General features: G+C 41.8%; 1 protein-coding gene across 1 annotated transcript in view; it reads right to left on the bottom strand.

Annotated features, from left to right (window-relative positions):
• Nucleotides 1–19,085, bottom strand: part of Snx29 (sorting nexin 29) — a 384,257-nt gene that overhangs the window by 349,707 nt on the left and 15,465 nt on the right. Inside the window, exons 2-3 of the mRNA XM_026385539.2 lie at nucleotides 17,610–17,671; nucleotides 16,362–16,414 (exon numbers count right to left, since the gene is read on the bottom strand). Coding sequence (XP_026241324.2) covers nucleotides 16,362–16,414; nucleotides 17,610–17,671 — 115 coding nt within the window. The remainder of the gene's footprint in view (nucleotides 1–16,361; nucleotides 16,415–17,609; nucleotides 17,672–19,085) is intronic.

Raw genomic sequence — 19,085 nt, 5'->3', positions numbered from 1 at the left:
CATTTAAAATGAAAAACTTTCCTGAAAGTGCTCAGGAAAAATCTGATGAGGAAGTAAAGGAATTAATGAATGGAAAATAAATAACTTCCTCCTGCTGAATTTAAAACTGTCCACCAACACCAGCATCACAGGACACTGCTGGAACTCAACTAGTTTACTGCTAAGATTCTGCGAGCATTTGTTTTCATGATCAATGTCTTGTATTTTCAAGACTGTTCAACCGGTGACCTTAATTTCTTTATAAGATTCCTAAGAACAAGATGCAGTGGCATATGCCTGTTATCAAGGGGTTGTGGCTGAAGGATTGCAAGTTTGAGGCCAGCCTCAGCAAGTTCAAGGCCAGCCTGGGCAACTTAGCAAGGCCCTGACTCAAAATAAAGTTTTAAAAAGGGCTGGAAATGTAGGTCAGTGGTGGAACACTCACCTAACATGCTTGAGGTTCAATCCCCAGCACCAGGAAAAAAAAAAAAAATCCTCAGAATCCTGTAGTTTATATAGTAAATATTAGAACAGCAGGCAGGATCAGCAATTTTTTTTAAGTTGTTGATAGACCTTTATTTTATTTATTTATTTGTTTGTTTGTTTATTTATTTATATGCGGTGCTGAGAATCGAGCCCAATGCCTCACACATGTGAGGCAAGCGTTCTACCACTGAGCCACAGCCTCAGCCCTAAATGCTGCATTTTTTATAAACTGTCTCTAGTGATGGAAGAGCATATTTCAAATTGATTCTTTCACTATGTTACAGCTTTAGTGGGACCTTTATGAGAAAACGAAGAACAATCATGAAAATGAATAAAATGATCTTCGCAAACCTCTATTGTTACCTGGAATGGAGTCTGTAGTACCCATAAAACTCATCCAATTAACAGCATTAGCCACATCTCAGATTTAAGATGGTATAATAATCAATTAGCCTTGCTAAATGACAATCATGTGAAATGGGTCGTGGCCTACATGTATGTTTTAAAAATTAAGTTTGCAAAAATGTTCACACACTTTGCCCATGAACTTCACTGACAAAAATCAATCCTAGACTATAATCTATAAGTCAGGTAGATAAAAAGATAAAGATAATAGAAATATTTTTAAAAAAATATTATTTACACTAGTGGAAAGTTAGAAACCAGCTAAATATTTAATAATTGTGGAACTGGTTAAACAAATGTTAGCACATCCTATAATCAAATGCTATTTAGCCCTTAAACACATTTACCAAGAGCTTTATACGATATGCAACATTTATAATATAATGTAAAACAAAAAATGAGCAGGATATAAAGTTGTATACTAAGACTGTTCTCAACTGTGCTAAACACATACACAGTTCAGAAGGGAATTATGTTAAAACATGAAGAGCCACTGGTCAAAGAAGATAGGTCAGGTTTTTCTTGCCTTCACACTTTCTTGAACTTTCTAAAACAAGCATTTTAAAAAGTATTCATGCCACAAGAACCAGAAATACTGCTACCCGGAGGTATAAAGAATGAACAAATATGGATTAAAGGTTGTACTGAGTAAAAAATCATGCACCTATTTAAAATGCATGCAGAAATGGAAAATAACATTATAAAAGCTTGAGCTACAATGTTAAGTGAAAAAAAGCAGACCTACAAATAGGTATAAAAAGTGTTTCTAACCCACAAATTTTAAAATACTGCAATAAAAGACTGACATCCAAGTTGATTTTTTTAATGTACAACTATAATGCACCAATAAAAATATGTAGGAAAAAAAGGTAATTGTTTTAGGTAGACAAAATGAGGGAGAGGAATTTCACTAGTAATAGTGACAAAGGCAAAATAAATCATTTTTAACAAGAAAAATACAAGCCCTAAATGAAGAAGGACATAAAATTTTATTAAAGGATATAAAGATCAAAAATAAATAGAAACTACCAGATGTGGTGGCACAACCTGTCAACCCAGTAACTCAGGAGGCTGAGGCAGAAGGATAGCAAGCTTGAGCCCAGCCTCAGAAACTTTGGGAGACCCTGTCTCAAAATTAAAACTAAAAAGGGCTAGGGATGTAGCTCAATGATAAAGCACCCCTGGGTTCAATCCCAGTACTGGAGGGAAAAATAAAAAATAGAAACATCATTTTCCTGAAGAAAAAAAAAACTTATTTTAAGAAATGTCAATTCTTCTCAAATTAACGTATAAATTTAATACAATCCCAATCAATTGCAATAAGGACTTGGCACAGAGTCTTTTGGGGGACAGAGATAAAACAAAGTGATGGAACAGCTCTGAGAGCCACCCCCAGTAACAAGAAAAAGTGGAAAAATTAAAATAACAGGAGCACTTCCATTCAGATGGCAAGAATGGGCTATTCAACCAGTGCCAATGCCAGGGGCTGAAAGAAAATAAGGATGAACCTCTATCTCAAAGCACAGATGGAACTCAGTTCCAGAGGGATCGAGATCAAACAAAAATGTTAAGTGTATAAAAAGTAAATGTGTAACAATAAAAGAGAAAATTATTCTTCCTGCCCTGAAGAACTTAAGGACAGGATACTCTGGAACCCAAAACACTAACCAGTTCATAGAATTCATCACATAAAATTTTAAAACACAATAAAAGATATTGTAAAAACAATGAAACAATAAACAACACACGAGAGAAAACATTTACAGCACACACAACTGTAAAGGGTTAACAGTCACACCCCATCGAGGGTCTACAAATGGGTTTTTAAAAGATAAGCAACTCAAAACTAAAATACTAGGAAGGTGAACAACGTAACAGGAGGAAAAGCACTGACCAATAAACCTAAGAAGATACCAACCTCCTGGTAGCCAAGAAAGCAGAGCAACACTGAAACACCACCAATCGTGGTACACGCAAGTATGGGGAAATGCGAATTGTTGATAAAAATAGCAATTGCTACATTTTTCTGCAAAGAAATCTGGCAGTACAGTTTTTGAACTGCCCATACCCTTTGACCTAGCAATCCCACTTTAGGAATCTACCCTATAAAAAAAAAAAAAGCACTACCAATTAGAAAATGAGCAAGACATGAACAGACGGTTCACCAAAGAGGATATACAGATGGCCAATAAGCACAAGAAAAGATATTCAGCATCACTAGCGAAATGCAGGTTACAACCGCAGTGAGCTATGCCAATTTCAACCCTGGCAAGGATGTGGAGGAACCAGATCACCCACAGCATGCACTGCTGGTGGGAACTAACTAGGCAAATAGCATACAGCCAGGCAGAGGTACTCTTGGGTACTTACTCCAAAGAAATTAAGACGTATATTCTGCAAACATATGCACACATACCTGCACATTCCTAGCCGCATTATTTGTAATAGCCAAACTTCAAAAACAACCCACATGTCCTTCAGGGACTAATGATTAATCAAACTATGGTGCAGCCACACTTTCGCACACTACGATTGGTTTTACGTCCTTAGTCCTAAATTGTGTTTTAGTGTTGCTCTGCTTTCTTGGCTAATAGGAAGTTGAATATCTTTTTATGAAATAGCCATGGAATCGTCTTCAGCAATAGAAGGGAGCACACTATTGATAAATGCAACAACCTAGATGAATCCCAAGGGAACTATGCAGAGTCGGGTGGGGGCCAATCCAAGAAAACTGCATAGTGTTGGACTCCATTTATATACTATTCTTGAAATCACATAGAAATGGAGAACAGGTGTGTGATTGCCAGGAATTGAGAACAGAGATGGAAAAAGGAAGGATGCAGGTGTGTTATAAAAGAACAACAGGAGGCTCCTGCGGTGAGGAAATCATGCTGTGTCCCCACTGGTGGGAGAAACCAGAACTACACGGAAGATGAAATTGCACAGGACTACACACACACACACACACACACACACACACACACACACACGTGTTTCTGGTTTTTTTGTGGCTCTGGGGATTGAACTGTGTAGCTGGGATTATCACTGCACCCAACAAAACCATAGAAATGTGAGAAACTGTCCTTGGATTTTTGCAAGATGTTACCTTCGGAAGAAACTGGATAAAGGGCAAATAGAGTCACTCTTTCATTATTTCCTAAAACTGTATGTGGATCTACCATAAGCTCCAAGTTAAAAGTTGAACTAAATAAACCTCATACAAAAGCACTATAGTAGGCTGACACATATGTATTCACAAACAGGTTTGTTGCAGCACTGTTTACAATGGCAAGAACAAAAACAAAAGGAGACATAACCCAAACATCCATTAACAAGGAAATAGTAAAAAAAAAAAAAAAAAAAAAAAAAAGTATGGCATTCCCAATATTCAAAAGGTTATGCAGGCATTTAAAAAAATGAGACAGGGCTGGGTTGAAGCTCAGTAGCAGAACGCTTGCCCAGTATTCACAGGCCCTGGGTACAATCCCCAGCACCACAAAAAAAAATTTAAGAAATAAAATAAAAACAATGAGATTCCACATTTCATTGACCCTAAGAAGCCTTTCCAGCCCACATGCATTTTAATGTCTCTGAAATCAGGTGTGCCTCATTATTGATTAAATTATACAATTAAAATCGGCATTGATTTTTCTTTCTTAGCTACACATAAAGATGCCACAATGGTTAAGTTGCTCTATTATGTTATCTACTGATCTAGAACAATGCCTGTAATATATAGCCAAGTTAATTAAAAATGAAGAAGCAGGTTACAAAAAAGCAAGTCATATAAATGGTGTGATTCTCATTTGAAGGAGGAGGAGAAGCCGGCTTGGGTGAGAAATTCCTCTCTGTTTATGCACCATTTGCCATAATTTGGGTGCAATGGCACACAGAGCAAGGGTGCTGCGGGCTACAGGCCAGGCACCACACCCCCTCTGCCTGATAGCCCTGGCGCACAGTGGCCTCCCACACCCTTGCTGGGCTGGGGCCACCAGGACCAGACAAGCCCCTGGGCTCTCAATCAGGCTTCCATGCTTTGATCCAGGGTATCCCACCTCTGCACTAAGAAAATCATAGCTCAGAGATAAAGAGCCAAAGGAACGGTGAGAAAACTGCACCCACCTAGGAGAAAGTCAAACTGGACTTGTGCCTTATTCCATGGGTCATATGAACATAAACTCCAGATGGATTAAAAGTTTTAACTGTAAATAATAGAAATCTTACCAAGAAAAATAAAACAAAAAAAGGCCACATGCACAAACTCACGCTGGAGAGGATCTTAACAATACTGACAACTCAGAAGCCAGGAGGCAGGCAGGTAGGTGAACGGTGAGTAAAGAAACAACCTGTTCACGTGACGTACAACCACAAGATGGGACCCTTGTTAGAATACGTTGTACTCCATGTATGTGTAACATGTCAAGTTACACTCTACTGTCACGTATGTCTAAAAAGAAGAAAAATTTTTAAAAATGGAAAATTTAAAAGTCTACCACATGAAGATTTCCCAGTTGGGAATACAACGGATCCCTGACCTATGTTTACTAAGACGGATACTTGGAAAACAATGTCTGCCGTGCAAAGAACAGATTGCCACAATACACAGAAGACAAAGGATGAATAATAAGAAAATGAGTAAATAACATGAAGTTTTGCACAAAAGAACAAATCCAGGCAACAAACACGTATTTTGGAAAGATACTGATATTTATTAGCAATCGAGGGAATACAAATTGAAGTGGCAGTGAGCCACCACTTTTCACCTTCCAGGCTGACAAAATATCAGAACGCTGAAGAGTATCGCAGAAAGAAAGAACCAGGAGTCTCAAGCACTGCTGCCAGAAACACTTAGAAAGCTAGAAGCCCTTCCCCCGGACCCAGCGACCCAGCTCCGGACATCTACACAGAAGAAATCAAGTCCTCCGTGCACAAGGCAAGGTGCTAGGGTGGCTACTGCTTCATTGTCCAGAGTAGTAACAACTGAGACAGGTCAGTGTTCTTTCGCAGGCAGCACTCCTCCTGGGACATCTTTATTCTGCAATAGACTGCAGCCTTTAAAACAGGATTGTTAGAACTGTTACTTGGAAGTGTTTCAGCAGGAGAAGGCTAGGAAAAAAAAATAAAGGTACAGAATATTACACGTAATCCCATTTCTGCTCTGCGTGTGTGTGTGTGTGTGTGTGTTTATTTGTAAATGATTATATGAGAATGAAAAAGAAGGAAGGAAGGAAGGAAGGAAGGAAGGAAGGAAGGAAGGAAGGAAGGAAGGAAGGAAGGAAGGAAATAGGGCTGGAGTGTAGCTCATGGCAGAGTATTTACCTAGCATGTGCAAGGCCCTAGATTTGATCCCCAGGACCACACACACAAACACACACACACACACACACACACAAAGTAGATAATTCCTGGGTCATTAACTTAAATTACCCAAAGGGATGAAAAACATGTAGAAGAGATAAAATCAGGGCCCTTCCCCTCATAAAACAGTTGACAACACAGCAGCAGTGCAGGCTCATAAGGAGCCATTTTCAAGTCACCACAGATGCAAAGGTTGAGCAGAGCCGAGAGGCCATCCTCATTGTCCACTCAGACCCCAGACCCCACAGCCTGCCTGCCCACCCGGCATCCTGAGCAGAAGCTGTGCTTCTGAAACACAGAAAGGACTGCCAGGATCTTTACTTCTTTCCTTTCTGCCCTACACCATAGGTACACAGGGAACACAGAGGAGCCTGTTTGTGTTAATCATCTTAATGTGTCAGAAAGAAACTGAACCAGCTCACCAATCTTTGATGATGGCATTATTTTGACAAGAACACAGTAGACAGTGCCTTGAAATTCTACCTTAAGCCAACCTCTGGCTCAGGGTGGCACATAGAAAGGACATATATTGTGAAAATGGTACAGAAATAGCCAAAGTTAAAAAATAAATAAAAATAAAAATTAAAAAAACCTTAGCAAGTTGAGATATCGGGGAAATACACACTACACACCCAACAATGCCTTCACCACTTCTCTACCCAGGAAGAGCCCAGAATCCCCACCTGCCCATTTAACCACTAACCAGCCCACAGTCAGCTCAATACTATCTAATTATCATCACAGGCCACATGATTGTCCCCACAGTTTCCATGTCCATCTCCTGGACTCCACTTGGAGTTCCTTGACAACAGCAACCGTCTCATCCAGTTCGTCTCCCAAATGCAACAGAGCACCTTCAACATAAGTGTCCGTTGAATGGAAGAATTCATGACCAATCATTCTGGCCCTTAATTTCAGTAAATACTCAAAAACACAGGTATGGACTGGTGGTGCAGCTCAGGGTAGAGTGTTGGCCTAGCGTGCACAAGGCCCTATTCAATCCCCAGCACCACACACACACACACACACACACACACACACACACGCATGTATGTATGCCTAGTCATATTTTTAAAAATCATATTAAGTTTGTCAAGTTCTTGCTGGGTGTGCAAGTTTGCAGCTAATCCTCACCATAACCCTCGGAAGTGCATACCATAACTCATCCTTTGATTTTCTGTGGTGCAACCAAGGCTTAGACGAGATAAAGCAGCCCAGATCCCCACATCTGGTCATCAGTGGCTTGTGACCACAATGGGCAGGGTATGTCTGACACCAAAGCACACAATGATGCAATGGCGACGACAGCGGTGCTTACGTGCTGTTTACTGGGGCATGCGCTGCTCTTTCTTAGCAACCAGCAATACATACAAGATAAATCTTGATTTAAAATTGATATGCAGATGCTCAGATTTGCTAAAAACCCTAGAATCCCACATTTGCTCAAAAAAAAAAAATCCAAAAAGTAATCAATTCATTTGATCAATACAGTAAAATAAAAAAAATAAATAATAATAGGGTTGGGAATGTAGCTCCAGGGTAGAGCACTTGCCTAACAAGGGTGAATATCTACTAGGGAGTCTCTAAGTGGAAATAAAGGACTCGGGTAGATGTCAAATCCAATTAAACCCCAGAGTTTTGCCAGGATAACACCCAGTCAAAACCTCAAACTAAAAAGAGGCTAGCAAGAAACACATGATACAATGAAGATCAAAGTCATCTGATGAACCCATAGAGACACTGAAAAGAGGAAAAATGCCCCTGAAAAGGCTGTTTGGTTTCATAAGTGTCCAGAGGAACACATGTGACAATTTTCAAATGTGTTAAGAATAACATTAGAGAACAGCAAAGGGCAGCTGGTTTTGTTTTTTAGCTTACTGAAATACCCAAAACTGTTTCTAATTCCCTAATAGATAAAAATCAAACACACACACACACTCACTCACTCATACACACACACACACACTTACACACCCTCTCCCTGGCATGCTCTCAAAGAAGAAATTGTCCTCTGGTTTCTCCTGCCCTCCTCACCTGAAAGACGGACAAATATTTACAATTTTCAAACATTCTGAGATAAATACCTAAAGTCAACTCAGCAGCACTCATAATGGCAGAGACTCAGGGTATAGTAAATATCTACAGAGTCTGAAGATTCTTCACATGTCATCAAAATGACAATCAATTTTTTAGCAACAATTGCTAAAAACTTACTGGCTGGCAGGCATCATTCTGGGGCCTGCACATAAGCTAACTCTCAATTCCATGATACGAAAATTAATGGCACTATCCCCGTTTTATACATAAGGAAACCGGAACTCAAGAAAGTCAGAAACCTGCCCAAAATCACACCATGACTGGGAACTAGCAGCACCCAGATTCAAAATCTGAGGCTTGAACCCCACACCCATTTTACTACCCCTCTGTTTTATCACTAGGGAAATGTCTAGATTATGTTCTATAAATCCACATGGAAGAAGATGCCTCTGTGGAAGAGTCACATATCTAGCCTTTGAGGTAACTTCCAGGACCTGCTGAGTTCTTGGGCCATTATTTCTACAGGGCAAACTAATCAAAAGCTATTTTAAATCCTCACCACAGGCCAGTCTGGCAGAAAATGGGATAATTTTAATGAGCCATGAGAATGAGCCTTTGTTCTCAGGGGAAAACAGAGCTAAAAAGCAACACCAACAGAAAGTGACGACAAGCACTCATGACAGAGCCCAGAGACAGCCACCGCTTCCTCCTGGGGAGGTTTCTGGGGACACAATCTGAAAGGAAAACAACTCCTGGCTGTCATTTCCCCTAAATGTTGTTTTAGGCTTGTGTGAGGATGTGTGAGGATGGCTGCATCTTGCTGTATCAATTTCACAAGATCCAACAAACCTCTCCTCCCCCTCCCCCCCAACACACACTTTGGATTTCTGGCATTAGCAGCCTCAAAACTCCAACAAGCACCCTGGCCCTGCTGACATGTTCTTCCCTACCACGTCTTCACCAACACCTGGGCCACTCTGTCACATTGGAAAATGTGCACTTTTTTTTTTTTTTTTTTTTTTTTTTAGTACTAGGAATTGAATCCAGAGGCACTTAACCACTGAGCCACATCTCCAGCCATATATGTATTAGAAACAAAGTCTCACTGAGTGGCTTAGGGCCTTGCTAAGTTCCTGAGGGTGGCTTTGAACTGAAGATCCTCCTGCCTCAGCCTCCCAAGCCACTGGGATTACAGGCGTGTACCACTTTGTCCAGCTGCACTATAATTTAATTATTTATCTTAAACTTGACTCCTTTTTTACTTAAATATATCCGTTTTAAAAAAGAAAAAAACTATATTGCTAAAAAATATTTCTAAAAAACTATATGCTATATAAAATATATATATATGTGCACTATGTAAAAACTATATGCTACTATAACCAGTATCACATGACATAAACAGAATAGGCCTTAAAGTCAAGGAAATTGAAGTATTAAATTCTGACTCTCTGCATAGACAGAAAAAAAGCTGAGACTAAAATCTGCACACGCTGTTTAAAAGCGGGGGAGAGAGGTGTAAGAGACATGTATTTTAAACTATTTTGAACAAACTGACATTTTTGTAGGTCAAAAATGATCAAATATTTGCAATTTCATTTAGTTCAACATAATATCAAACCGAGTCTTTCCCCTTGATATCATTGAGCCTGAAAAAGAATTGAAAGAAATACCATGACATTTAACATCTAAAATGATGTCAAATACTTGCAGTGACACAAATCTCTCACTTTGGGAAAGTGTGTGCCATAAAACAACAGGGGACCTGTCTTTAAAGAATGAGGGCCACACTGGGAACCAGAAGTCTGGGCTCCAATCTTCATTCCACTCCGGACAAGCCCCACGTCAACACTGGGAGACATGATAAATAAGTCTGCATGAGTGACCAGTCCCCTAGCTTCTATGCCTATAAGTAGGAAGTCTGTCCCCCTCCTGCCCACCTACTCCCCAGAGTGACTGCAAGGATAAAGTGAGACAGGTGACCTGATGAGAGCATGTTCACACCACACAGCACTACAAAGTCACCACCACAACAGCTGGCCAAGTGAACAGCTGCTGGGCTTTGGTCACCTTGTATTCATTCTACCTTTACAAAATCACCCATATTTTACTTTTGTTTTGTTTTTCAGTACTAGAAAATGAACACAGGCTGCTTTATCACTGAGTAATGCCCTTTTTTCTACTTGAAGACAGGTCTAAGTTGCTGAGGCCAGCCTTGAACTTGCGATCCTCCTGCTTCAGCTTCCTGAGTAGCTGTGATCTAGGTATGCACCACTGAGCCCAGCCCATATTTGGTTCTGAAGGTTCACTTTTTCCTCCCTGGCTACAGACTTGGTGGGATAGTGAACCTAAGTAGACATCTTTTCACTAACAGAAGCCAACAGGGTCCCAGAAAGCTCCTTCAGCCAAATCCTGCTGCTGCTGCTGCTGCTGCTGCTGCTGCTGCCGGCCCAGGGGAAGCCAAGTGACCTGAGACTGGCCAGTCAGATGCTTCCTCCCTGGAATGTCAATTAAGCAGAATAGAGAGTAAGAGAAGAGCTAGTGCTTCCTCCAGCAACAGGGCCACTCGTGCAAGGAAACAATTTCTGAAGCTCTTACTTCTGACTCAGGAGCCTTCCAAAGCAGCTTGACTCCTTCCTATTCCCAAACCTTGCCAGCCATGGATTTTCCAATATTCTGTTACTTGTACCATTGTCTTAGTTCATTTTCTGTTGCTATAACAAAATATCTGAGACAGGATAATTTATAAAGGAAAGGGGTTTATTCTGGCCCATGGTTCTGGAGGGTGGGAAGTTCAAAAGCACAGTGCTGGCAAGGGCCTCATTTTTCTCAACTAAAGGAAGAGCAATCAGGCACATACAAGAGAGAAAGGCAGACTGAACTCCCTTCCTAGCTAACTCATTCCCAAGAGAAAGGCATTAATCATTCATGAGGGGCTCTGTCCCCATCACCCAGACATCTCCCACTGGGCCCCACCCTGCTTACATTGAAGAATTAAGCTTCCAACACATAAATTCAAACCATAGCAACTATCCTTTCAAAGATTCCTACTGATGGTCATCCCAACCGGCTAACTCTAGCTGCAATCAAAGCAAACATTTCCGAAACCTGTCTAGAATTCTTCTATAATTTTTTTTTTTTTAGTTGTAGTTGGACACAGTACCCTTATGCTATTTATTTATTTATTTATTTATTTATTTATTTTTATGTGGTGCTGAGGATCGAACCCAGGGCCTTGTATGTGCGAGGCGAGGGTTCTACCGCTCAGCCACAATCCCAGCCCCCAGAATGACAGTCAATTTCAAATGGTATTCAAAGATAGCACTTGGCCTATTAAGACAAATCTCTCACAAAATCTCTCTATTGTTTCCAAGAAGATGCTGATTTTTAGATTCCTGGAGAAGGCTGATACGGAAGAGATGCCCCGTTTTCCAAATGGGACCAAGAAAAGGGCCCCAAGTTACATAGAAAGAAATCTTCCAACTTCAGTTGCTCCTCTGAGAGCAGATGCAAACTTCTACAAAGCTCACAAACTTACAACTGCCCCTCCATTCTATCTGCAGTCTACCTCTCCGTCGACAGGCAGTGACTGATGGACAAGTATCGTAAGCTGGGTGACAGGTGGGCCCAAGCAGACTGCACTCCCACAGCATCCTGATTCGGGAAGAAACCAACATCCCCCCATATCTAGCCCAGTTGCCCAATCTCTCCATTGTCACAATTAGCAAGGCGTACCTCGTCTTCAGGCCAGGAGGGTGTGCAGTCCAACCACAGGGAGAAGGGACATGATTCCCAACCAGGGCGTGTGCACCCACATACCCTCAAGGCAGCCTGCGGAGCATCAACAGCCCACTGGACACGGCCCTTAGCATACCATCTGTAGTCACTGCCTTATTAGACTGTCTTCCCAGTGATTGGAAAGCCACCAGAGGGGGAGAGATATGTCTGATATGTCTGGGAAGCCCCACTGTCCAGCACAGAGCCTGACACCAAACAAACATCCAGAAACTATTAAACAAATTACGATCCAATAAATATTTACTGAGCACTGACTATGTACAGATGCTGTGGACTAAGAGTGGGCAAAACAGACTTAATTCTGGCTTGTCATCCAGCTGGGCACACAGGGGCCATCAGTTCATCATCCGAATGTATGATCTGAAACAGTCTTATTTAAGATGACAGCACAGAGCAGGGGCCAGCAAAGCATGGCGCAACAGCCAATCCAGTTCTTCACCGGGAACGTCTGCCAATCCATGGCACAGAACAGGGAAATAGGTGCAGAGGTGAAGTACTAGGTAGGAGTGGAGTGGAGGAGAGGTCCCTGACAGAACAATAAGAAGCTTTAACAGTGGCTAGAACAGACAGCAGGGAAAGCACATGAGATTTCAAGGCCACCTTAAAGGTGTGGAGGGGTCTTTCTAAGAGCAAAGAGAGGAGTGTGTGAATGAGGGTGAGGAGGTGAGGATGCAACAGGAAGTGAGATGAGAGAATATGTGCTCTCCCTCTCCAGAATGCTCCCAGTGCAGGGGAGGCAGGACAAGAACAAGAACACATGGGGAGCCAGTTGGAAAGCCAGAGCCATCCTGTGGCAGATGCTGGTGACTGGGTCAGGGGGACAGCAGAGGGCCACAGAGAATCACCCCAGATTGGAGCTACATTCTGGAGCTGCACTTGTGTGGGGTGGACATGTCCACCTTTTCACCCCACAGCCCAGCTACTTCAAAATGGCCACTTTCTCTCTGGAGGTGAAATTGCCTTTCAGACTGGGACAGTGACGCAGCCTCTCCTGTGATGTCAGTGCCGCCCTTTGGCCAGACACACTTCAGAGATAAGACCAGGACTTAATAATTGGGAAGAAACTCTGCAAGGGGGGAAATCTATTTTGGAAACCCAGCCTCAAAACCAACAGAATCACTAAATGTGAAAGAACAGAAAGAACAGTACAGTGGTCCCTCAGTGACCAGAGGAGACTGAGTCTAGAACCCCCGGAGCTACCAAAACCCAAGGATGTTCAAGTCCCTCCCAGCACAGGATTTTCACAGAACCTATGTACATCCTCTATTTACATTTTCACAAAACCTATGTACTTTAAATTATCTCTAGATTAACTTACACTACCTAATACAAGGGAAATGCTAGGAAAACAGTGGTAATACTATATTGCCAAATAAATGTCTGTGTTCGGTACAGATACGATTTCTCCTTCCTTCCTCCCTTCTCTCCTTCATTTCTTCCTTCCTCCCCCCTCCCTCCCTTCTTTCCTTCCTTCTTATCTCTTTATTTCCCTAGTGCTAGGAATAGGAGCCAAAGCCTTGCACATGCTAAGCAAGCACTTTGCCACTAAAGTATACTACTGGCACTTTTAAAATACTTTTAATGCACAGTTAGTTGAAATCACAGGAGTGAAACCCACAGATACAGAGGGCCAACTGTATACTACAGATTCCAAGAGACCAGGGTCCAACTCCTAACTCTAACACCTCCAAGATGTCTAACCTAGGTGCTCCCATTTTGCCAAAGTTTATTTTCTCATCAATTAATAAAGCATAACACCACTGTTCCTCCTGAGGTTGTCCTAAAGACTAAGCATCAAAATTAAAGAAGGAAAAGCAATAAAAAACAATAAGTTATTAATATTAAGCAGTGTGCTACTTTTAGAGATAAACAAGAGTGACAGTGAAAGTAATTAACTTTTTAAATTCCAAAAAAATAAAATTCTATAAAAAATAACATTTTACATAATAGAAGTTATAGTAGTGAATTCTATTATTATTATATAGGAACACATTAATCTAACATTCAGAGCATGATTGCTTCTCTCATGATGTGGATGACACAATTATGAAGAAAAATGATGAAGAAGTCATGGATACATCCACACTCACACCAAGCATATCCACACATATGCTTACACACACAGACCAATATGGCCAGGGAATTGTGAGCCCTGAATAACCTCTGTATTCCAAGGCCTGGAACAATGACTGGACTGAAAGCTTTGGTGTCCACTAGGATCACCTGGGGAGCTCACTGAAAATGCAAATTCCCAAGCTACTATAAAAAATAACATTTTACATAATAGAAGTTATAGTAGTCCTCCACACACACACACACACACACACACACACACACACACACACCCTAATTCAGGAGATCTAGAGTGGGATGTGAAATCTGCCTCCTAGGTAAATTCTGATGCAGGTAGACCTTGGATCCCAAAATAAGAAACCCTGTTCTACTAAGACCAGTACCCATAGTGGGCCTTCAGGAAGAACCGAATCAATACATCAGTCTAATAACCTGGTGCTTAACATATACTGAGCCTCCTAACATAGGGTAGACCCAAAATGTCTGCATAAAATGCTGATAATTTAAAAAAAGAAAAATTGGGGAAGCAGCCCTTTTGCCCTTGAAGCTCACAAGCCTTGATAGACATTTAAACACCTGACTATGGGACAATGTAATATACTCATCAGGATACCAAATCTTTCCTGAGCAACTTCTAGATGCTTCTGGGCACTGGACATATATCAGTAAACAAGAGCTAAGCATCTCTGTAAAGATCTAGTCCTACAGGGACAGGAGTTAAGAGGCAAAATTTCAAAGCATACTGTGGTTTCTTGGACAGTGAGTGTTGTGGAGAAAAAACAAAGAAGGGAAGGAGGGGGAGTGTCATTTTCAATCTGTGCCAGTTTCAAAGAATCCCCATTGCTCTGTAATGTGGCCCTCCATGCTGGGTTCATGGCTATTAAGCTCCCCAGAAGAACAAGGGGACGTGAGGACAGAACGACTGACTCTGCTGGTGGGCTAGGGTAAGAGGGTGGGGGACAGGGGCAGTTTGCAGGCCCTGAATGAGATGAATGCCGAGCTGGAATGTTCCTCAGCTTCCCCCAGGGCTGCAGAGCATGGATGAGCTCTGATTGACATCACAAAACATTTCCAACAGGGACTGGATGCCTGTGTGTCTCTTACCTCTGCCAAAACGTTAAATTATGTCCGGCCAACGCTATAAGCCTATGCAATTATGTCAGCCTTTCTTGGGTTGTAATGTCAACAGCAAGTTTTGGGACACATTTTCCATAAAAAGACCACATGATCAAAATTAAAAACATTAAAAATACCAGAAAACAAAGATTTTCAATATTCATATCCCCAACAATAGCTCTATTCATATTTTGCTATGTTTTTTCTCCAGAGCCGTTGTTTAACATAACTAGGGCCACTACGCACCCATATAATTAGGTATCTTGCTCTTTTTATTGTTATGACACATGTGTATTTACTAAATATATACTTTTTAAGTTGGAACATATGCATTGTTCTGCTTTTAAAAATCTACAGGAACATCATTTTTAATGGCTACATAACATACCAGCCTACTACTGTACCACTCTTGATTCACCATTTCCCAGTTATTATGTATTTAGGTTCCTGAATTTTCATAATTACAAGTCAATCTGAAAATAACTTTACACAGAAAGATATTTCAAGTAGTTCCTCAAAACAGATTCCTAGAGCTAGGCATGGTGGCACATGCCTGTAATCCCAGCTACTTGAAAGGCTAAGTAGGAGGATTGCAAATTTTAGTCCAGCCTTAGCAAACTAGTGAGATCCTGTCTCAAAATTAAAATCAAAGCCAAGCCTGGTGGTGCATGCATGTAATCCCAGTGACTCAGAAGGCTGAGGCAGGAGGATTATTAATTCAAAGCTAGTCTCGGCAACTTAGTGAGGCCCTAAGCCACTTAGTAAGACCTTGTCTCAAAATAAAAAATAAAAAGGGCTTGGGATGTGGCTCAGTGGTTAAGCATCCTGGGTTCAATCCCTGGTATCAATTTAAAAGAAAAAAAATTAAAATCAAAAGAGCTGGAGATACATAGGTCAGCAGTTGAACACCTGCCTAGCATGTATACGGTGCCAGGTCCTGGGTTCATCTCTAGTAGCTCAAAAAAAAAAAAAAAAAAATAGAAGAAGAAAGTAAAAAATCCCTAGAAGGAGAATTATGGGAAAGTGAAATGTTTTAGACAACTGCAAAAGCTGGCCATCTCTTGCTACCTTTTCTTGACTGTAAGTGGTTTCAGAAGGGACATATTTACCTGCTGTCAGAATCGGAGGCGATCTCCTTTCTCCCTCCAAAGCGGATCTGGCACTGCATGGAAAAAGAAACTGCTGAGATCAGCTGTGGGCACAGGATGCTCCAAACATCACAAAACAGCCCACACAGAACTTCAAGGTCAGGAGCAGGACACGGGGCCATAAATTCCCAATGCCGCATATGGAGGTCCCCATGCCCTGGTGACAGCACAGAGTTAAGAAGGTAAACATCTCTGCCACTTAAAGGAAGCCTCAGCACCCACTTGGGGAAGCCAACCTCGTGGGAAAACACACTGACAGGAAACAGAGCACACGGCTCTCTGCAGACCTCAGGGATGCTGCCCGGCTGCCTGCTGCCCACCACCCACACCAGGAGCTCTCAACAGGCGGCAAGTAAGACTCCCACAGACCTGAGGGACAGCTCCTCTTTGACAGAGTCCCAGTTGTTATGACTGACTGTAAAATGATGACTGCGTGGATCAAGCTTTGAACAAGTCATTGGGTTGTACTGAATGACAGTCTTTCCAGGGAGGGTACAAACAAAACCAAATTAGCTTTTTTTTTTTTATTATTGTAGGAAAATAAAGATAACATCAAACTTACCATTTTAAGTATAAAATTCAATTCACAATGTTGTACATGACCATCACCACTTACTCTCTTTTAAAGGTGCAGAATCTCTGCTGTAGATAACAGACTTGAAAGATTCCTAAACTTCTGATCAAAAAAATATATAATTTGCCAGATGCAGTGATGCATGCCTGAAATCCCACATCCTCAGGAGGCTGAGGCAGAGGTATCTTAAGTGTGAGGACAACCTGGCCAACTTAGCAAGACATGGCAACTCGCTGCTCAACCACCCTGTGGAGAAAAGTGAACCAGATCCCAGGGAGAAGAAGGATGCTGAGAGAGGGCACATGAGCTGCCCCTGCACAAACAGCTACAAAGAGAGGAAGCTGGCATTCGACCCCAGCCACATCAGAGCCCAAGGCCATGTCCTTTCACCAATGCCCTTCTCAAAGGGACATCACTGAAGAACCAAGTCCTCCTGAGGGTTTGGAAACTGAAGACACAAGACCTCCTCCATCCCTAATTGGACCACCTTCCCTGTTCTACCATTTCCCGAGGGAAACTCTTCAGCATTCCCACACACAAAGTAGTCTTTTATACAAAAGGCAAGAAGTGACTTCTACGTTCATTACCTGACACCCTTGCTCAGCCCAAACGCCAAGCATGTGCGTTCTTCTTACCTGTTTTACTGCATCCAGCAGTCTCTCCAGCAGAAACTGTCTTTTGTCATTGTTCTGTGATCCTAAAATGCAATGAGGTTTAATTAGTTCTGTTTGATATTAGCCTTCTAATAAACCCTCTGACATTACAGTGTGTGGCTGTCCCCAACTAGGATCAGTCCTTTACTGATATTTAACAAAATCAATAGCAAGACAAGGTACCAGGAATCTACAATTATTACAATGAAGTTGGACCATTTGCCTGTTTCTGCATCACAAGAAAACAGCCTAATTAAAATCAAAAGGGCTGGAGATACATGTTCCCAAAATTTGAAGAACATGTCCCCATGGTCTAGCTAAGGGTTTCCAACCTTGCACTACAGACACTGTAGAAGGTTTATCTGCATCGCTGGCCTCTACCCACTAGATACCATCAGCACACACATAGCCCTGGGCTCTGACAATAAAAATGTCTCCAAATATTGCCATTATCTTCTGGGAAGAAAAACTGACTGCAGTTGACAACACACATTCTAACATCAAAGATGAGTTTCCTAGGTTGGGAGATCCTGCTTGCTGGCTGATCTCACCATTACCTCCAGCATCCTTTCCCCACATCACCTACAGCAACCCACACTAAAACCCTAATAATTCCTCTTCTCAGCAGCAAGGCTGACCTTAAGAAGTCTGGCCAATGAGAAGTAATAAGAGGAGTACCGGGAAAGTTACACCTTTTTATACAGAGAACAGATATGCAGGGCATCATGCCTTCCTCCACTCACATGCCTTGCCTTAGTTGTAAACAAGCTGGGTGGAGCCATAGCAGTATCTTGCCATTATAAAGCCAAGTGCCTCAGGGAAAGGTCAAAAGAATTACAAAGGCATTAAACTGGATATTATTGCTAAACCAATACCAGAAATGATGTAACTCTCAGCAAATAAAAACCCTCATTTGTTCAAGCCACTACACATTGGGCTGTTACTTGCAGCCAAAAACATTCCCAAATGAAACATACGACATACACCAAACTTCTGTTTAAGAAGGTCTGAGGCACCAAAGTACCAGGTGGGTCACTGATACGCTAAAACCCAAGTTCCATAAGAAGCACAAGGACTCCAATCAACAGAGACAAGGCTGCAGGTTATGATGCAGGCCCAGAGCACAGTCTTTCAAAGATGCTCCACACCACAAGTGTTGAATTGCTATCAAGCTGCTTCTGTCTTGGGCAACTTTATGTGGACTGCACCTGAGAGGAGCACTGCCTCAGAGATGGTCCCTGATTCCTGCACATCAAGTAAAGGCCAATCAGTTGATAACAACTGCCACCATGTGTTGGACACTCCAGCATGACAGGCACAAGCTGAGCACTCTGCATGCATCGCCTCCTTTAACCTTCGAAATCCCCCTGGCAGCCGTGACACCACACATGCACAGGGAAACAAGCTCAGAGGCATCAAACGATGACGTGCACTGATCAGTGGATCCACTCAGGATGC

This window comes from Urocitellus parryii, chromosome 9 (assembly GCF_045843805.1).
Source record: "Urocitellus parryii isolate mUroPar1 chromosome 9, mUroPar1.hap1, whole genome shotgun sequence".
NCBI classification, from domain to species: domain Eukaryota; kingdom Metazoa; phylum Chordata; class Mammalia; order Rodentia; family Sciuridae; genus Urocitellus; species Urocitellus parryii.
This window is presented reverse-complemented; position numbering and strand designations above follow the sequence as displayed.